At 38.2% G+C, this 4,878-nt stretch overlaps 2 protein-coding genes across 3 annotated transcripts; one reads left to right on the top strand and one right to left on the bottom strand.

Annotated features, from left to right (window-relative positions):
• Positions 1-515: 515 nt before the first annotated feature.
• LOC131678655 (required for meiotic nuclear division protein 1 homolog) lies at positions 516-1,760 on the top strand. Its single transcript, XM_058958905.1, has 2 exons — positions 516-1,064; positions 1,122-1,760. Exons 1-2 carry the CDS (start codon positions 531-533, stop codon positions 1,701-1,703), a joined length of 1,116 nt encoding a protein of 371 aa, XP_058814888.1. The 5' UTR covers positions 516-530; the 3' UTR covers positions 1,704-1,760.
• Positions 1,695-3,895, bottom strand: LOC131678653 (anaphase-promoting complex subunit 7). Of its 2 annotated transcripts, XM_058958897.1 has the most exons (5): positions 3,827-3,895; positions 3,665-3,766; positions 2,459-3,613; positions 2,131-2,405; positions 1,695-2,072 (listed from the first exon to the last, which is right to left on the bottom strand). In XM_058958897.1, the coding sequence occupies exons 2-5, from the start codon at positions 3,737-3,739 to the stop codon at positions 1,838-1,840; spliced, it is 1,740 nt and encodes a 579-aa protein (XP_058814880.1). In that variant the 5' UTR covers positions 3,740-3,766; positions 3,827-3,895; the 3' UTR covers positions 1,695-1,837. The 2 variants fall into 2 exon arrangements, with proteins under 2 accessions (XP_058814880.1, XP_058814879.1); XM_058958896.1 differs by having other exon boundaries at positions 3,665-3,874.
• Between the last annotated feature and the right edge of the window lie 983 nt (positions 3,896-4,878).

Genomic DNA, 4,878 nt, shown 5'->3' with positions numbered 1-4,878 from the left:
CAAACTACAGAGTAGGGTAGAAATAGGGACGTCAGTTGCCTGCATCTTAACCTTAAGATGTAAAATTTCATGCCCGTCAGGGTGGCCAGACCTACCGATTTATCGGTAGTCCTACCGATTTTGGGCTTCCCTACCGATTCACAGACGACCAGGGAAAAACTAGCGATATTTTCATATTCCTACCGAAAACTACCGATTTTCTCTGATTTTGAGCACATCCTACACCAACATTCATTTTTGAGTCGGATTTGGTCTGAAATCACAGGCGGTAGGGTGCTCGGTGAATGGTCCAATAATCAAAAGCACGGCCCACCAATTGTGAATATTTCAGTTCTAGTTCTGCTTTGAAACTCCTATATAAAATAAAACGCTCCTGAACATTGCCTTTAAATCGCATTCGCAAATTGCATTTGTTCCGAGGGGCAATTAGCCCAGGCGAGTTGAGTCAAACGTCAAACTTTTTAAATCGCCTGACTATGTTCGTCCGCATTTTTTTGACAGGGTGTAAATGAGCTGTTAGAAATCTTAATATGATGTATCGGATAAAGCCAGCAATTACCGTAATACCGCTTGTGTATAAACGTTTAATTTCAAATCTTTTTGAAAAACCATCTTGTAGCGGACCGTCAAGAATTCGTCACAAAAATAGTACAAGAAATGATTCTCTAGTAAAGGATATTGGGAAACGATGTCGATGTATTTCATCATCATCTATCATGAAACTGCACGAGAACACGCAGCTTAAGAAACGTCCCCGTAGAAAGCTAGAAGATGAAGTTGGCAAACTTGAGAATGGTTATTTACCTGTAACAGCTTTTGCAACCGCTGAGGAATATGAACTGGAACGCTTGCTTATTGCCCTTAGAAATCAAAACCTATATGAACCAAAGCTGTTCCTATCCAGTGAAGATAATGATCCGAACGTATTGCATGTAACCGCTAAGTATAAAGTAGACAATGAATCCCGCGATGTATATTTTTTTCGTCAGGGTACAGTTGTTTTGTGGAATTGTACAGACTTGGAGAACAATAATATCTTAAGGTTTCTGAAGCAGTTTGAACAGGTTAGTAGCATTTAGTCACATTCTTCCTGTTTTCACTCCATAAAATTCGTATTCAAGGATGCTTATGATGAGTCCACTGTATTAGAAGAGAGTGAAACAATGCTATATAACAGTAGCGAATCAACGGCGAAACTGAAAAATAACAGTTTTTATGTCTCCAAGAACGAAGATGCTGACCTGGAAAAGTACACATTTTCCAATGCCATGTCACTGTCAGTAAAACTGGGTATTTGGGAAGCGTGCCTTGAACGATACATTGAATCGATGGCATATGTGACGGATAATCTGAAAAAGGGTACACGTCTTAAAATATCTCGCCCTGTAATGCTTCGCAAAACTGGCGAACTGTTCGCTCTGCGCCATTTAATCAATCTAAGCTCAGACCTTCTGGATGTGCCGGATTTCTATTGGGATCGTGAACAACTAGAACCGCTTTATCAGCAAACCTGCGCCTATTTTAGCATCAATCGACGAACAAGAGTAATGAATGAGAAACTTAATCACTGTGTTGAGCTAGCCGATTTAATCAGTTCAAATCTGAATGAAAAACATCATGTTCGATTGGAATGGATGATAATTATTCTAATAATGGTTGAGGTCGGGTTTGAAATATTGCATTACGCGGATAAGTTTTTGTAAAACAAAATCTATTTTTTATTATCGAGAAATGCAAAAGATATAGTAATTTAACTGTTTTGCGAAGCGTATCCATCAATAGCTATTATTACCGTGACTGATGAAAACTAACACGAAACAGTTTCAATACTTTCAGTTTACTGATTGATTTCAATCTCTACGTCAGACCACATTATATCACTTTCTGACTCCACGTCATTGTGGACATTTTGCGGCATTTCGATCATTTCTAGTGGGTTATCCGGTACATCGCTGCCGTCCTCTGCCATAGATGAGTCAAGATATGAAGTGTTTACACCTCCTGTTCCGCTCGTGCCACTTTGTCCCATAGCGAGTAGACCTGCCATTGCACAACCGTTTGTTGGATCAAGGCTGTAAAAATAAACTATATACTTCAACTATTTTTTTATCTATGATCTCTATCTCTTACTTCAGTGCTATAGTGTAATGTTCTAAAGCACCCGAGTGATCTTTATCGCTGCTCAGTAGATCGCCTAACATAGCATGAAGCTTACAATTTTGCGTTAACATTGCATGTTTCTTCAGAAGTTTCATGCAACTCGCAACATCATTTTCATACTGATACAAATCAGCCAACAGATAAACGGCAGGTAGGTAATTTTCGTTTAACTCGAGTGCTTTTTGGAATAATGTTTTTGCTTTTCCCTTTGTACCATCATCTTTCAAATATGTTCGTCCCAAGAGCTGAAAATTGGAGAATGGTTATCAATGAACACCGATAAGAATTCAAAACCTACCACAAGTAGTCTCGGCGATTCACCTATAGTTTTTAAAGCTTTCAGAGCCTGAACTTGAGCCTCTCGTAATCGGTTTATATTTATATAGGTATCCACCAGTACTTTATGCACCTCGTAACGGTAAGGAGCAAATTGTTGCGCGAATCGTAGATGAGCTATTGCTTCTTGGTACTTCTTTAGCTGCAACAAGATTTCCGCCTTCAGAATAAGTGCTTCGGCATTTTTCGGATTCAGAAAGCAGGCCTTCTGGACAAAATAAACTGCTTTATCGTATTTTGCGGTAGCGAACAAATATTGCGCCATTACAAACCACATTTCTGAAGAATATTCATATGGAAAAGTCGAGGTAGGAGCAATCATTTTTTCTAACTCGCTAACTTTCTTTTTCTTTGCCATCAAAATAGCCAAGATTTGAATACCATTTTTCATATAGGGATATAAGCTGTGCGCCCTTTTCAAATATGTGTAAGCATTTTCGTATTCTCCATTATGGTAGTAACACTCTCCTATCAATACCAAAAGCTGGTGATAGTTAGTTAGCGAAGTATTTGATTCGACAGCACGAAGTGTCTGTATAGCTTCCGAATACTTTCTGCTCTGGATATGAGCATGGGCTTTAATCCAGTTGCTCAACCAGTCATTGCATTGGGAAGCAAGCGTTGCGTTAAGCACTAAAGTGTTAACTTCAATCCCATTTGTGCCAAGTGACAAAAGACCTTCAATGGCTTCGAACGCTAAAGGACAATCTTTAAGAACCTCTTTATACATTCCGATTGCTGTTCTTTCATGTCCGTGATTGTGACATAATCGGCTCAAAAGCATGTTAACTTTTGGAGTCCGTTGTTTGATTGACAGCGACTGCAGAGTAGCGATCGCATCACGAAATCGTTTTATCTCTATTAAACACATGGCGGTTTTAAACTTGATTTCAACTTCCGAAAATATATCCAAATTGTTTTCCGATAACTTATGTACTGGTGATTTTGACTTTGGAAGAATACGCTTAGCCTGTAGGGCTTGCTTGAATATTCCCTCCGCTTCCCGGTACTGATGCTCGTGGAAAAGCGATTCGGCATAATAAACCAAAGTGCAGAAATGTTGTTGCGGAGTCAGTATTACTCTATTATTCTCATATACCGCTAATATCAAATTAGACTACAAAACACAAAAGTCAATCGAATAATACAACTAAAGTGACATACATACCAATGTTTTTGCGTTTGAATATAACTCATAATCAAACAGCGTCTTTAAATGTTCGAAAAGGGTACCCATTTTCATAAATCGCACGATGTTTAATCAATATCACTAGATAGGATAAAGCTTAATAATTATAATTATTCAAAATATCTTATCGGATCAACAAACTGAACAAATATACGATGCAATCTAAAGCCAATGTACTATAAATAGATGTGACAGATCACACGGTTTGACTTGGGTGAAGCTAACCACCAAAAAATCCATCCGCCATAAATATTATAGAGGTACTAGTAGCGACATCTAGTGGAAAATAGCTAAACTAAAACAGCGCCACCTGTATTTCAGATATGTAAGCTTGTGAATTAAACCACCAAAATTTAACCACCATTTTTTAAAAGTTCAAAGATGAATTAATTTTGATGAAACTAAAAATGCAATGGCAATTTTTTTATTAAATCCAACGGGAAACTAATTTAAATATCACAAAATTACAACTTCATTGTCAGCGGCCTACAAAAAATATAAAACCGTAGATATGTAAACAGAACAGTAGATAAGAAAATACATCTATTGAGATGTCTAGAATAGATCTCTGCAAATCTAAAGAACATAACGCAGTCGGGCTTTAAAAGCATAGCATACGCGATCTGAAAAATATGGCGCAGCTGGTTTGCATAAGGTACAATGCTTTCTCTTTGCATGTAGCAATCGTTCATAAGAAGTGACCAGCGAATTTGTCGGCGCAGTAGAAATGAACTACCAAGTATTTAGATAATTAGTATAGGCCCCTGGGGATCTGAAAAGTATGGTGTAGTCGGGCCCAAAGACCTCTTTGATACCCTTGGGTGGCATAAGGTAAAATGCTTTTCCCTTTGCATGTAGAAATCGTTCATAAGAAGTGACCAGGGAATTTGTCGGCGCAGTAGAAATGAAATACCAAGTGTTTAGATATTTAGTATAGGTCCCTAGGGATCTGAAAAGTATGGTGTAGTCGAGCCCAAAGAGCTCTTTGATACCCTTGGGTGTCATAAGGTAAAATGCTTTTCCCTTTGCATGTAGAAATCGTTCATAAGAAGTGACCAGGAAATTTGTCGGCGCAGTAGAAATGAAATATCATGGGTTTAGATATTATGTATAGGTCCCTAGAAATCTGAAAAGTATAGTGTAGTCGGCTCCAAAGAGCTCTTTGTTACCCTTGGGTGGCATAAGGTAAAATG

Source organism: Topomyia yanbarensis, chromosome 2, assembly GCF_030247195.1.
Source record: "Topomyia yanbarensis strain Yona2022 chromosome 2, ASM3024719v1, whole genome shotgun sequence".
Taxonomy (NCBI): domain Eukaryota; kingdom Metazoa; phylum Arthropoda; class Insecta; order Diptera; family Culicidae; genus Topomyia; species Topomyia yanbarensis.
This window is presented reverse-complemented; position numbering and strand designations above follow the sequence as displayed.

What these genes read in the sequence shown, in the direction of transcription:
- LOC131678655 (XM_058958905.1), top strand. Translation starts at nt 531, where the DNA reads ATGATGTATCGGATAAAGCCAGCAATTACCGTAATACCGCTTGTGTAT. An exon ending in TTCTGAAGCAGTTTGAACAG is followed by an intron (nt 1,065 to 1,121) that starts GTTAGTAGCATT and finishes TTCGTATTCAAG; the next exon opens with GATGCTTATGATGAGTCCAC.
- LOC131678653 (XM_058958897.1), bottom strand. Translation starts at nt 3,739, where the DNA reads ATGAAAATGGGTACCCTTTTCGAACATTTAAAGACGCTGTTTGATTAT. An exon ending in ATTCAAACGCAAAAACATTG is followed by an intron (nt 3,614 to 3,664) that starts GTATGTATGTCA and finishes TGTGTTTTGTAG; the next exon opens with TCTAATTTGATATTAGCGGT. An exon ending in CATTACACTATAGCACTGAA is followed by an intron (nt 2,073 to 2,130) that starts GTAAGAGATAGA and finishes TTATTTTTACAG; the next exon opens with CCTTGATCCAACAAACGGTT.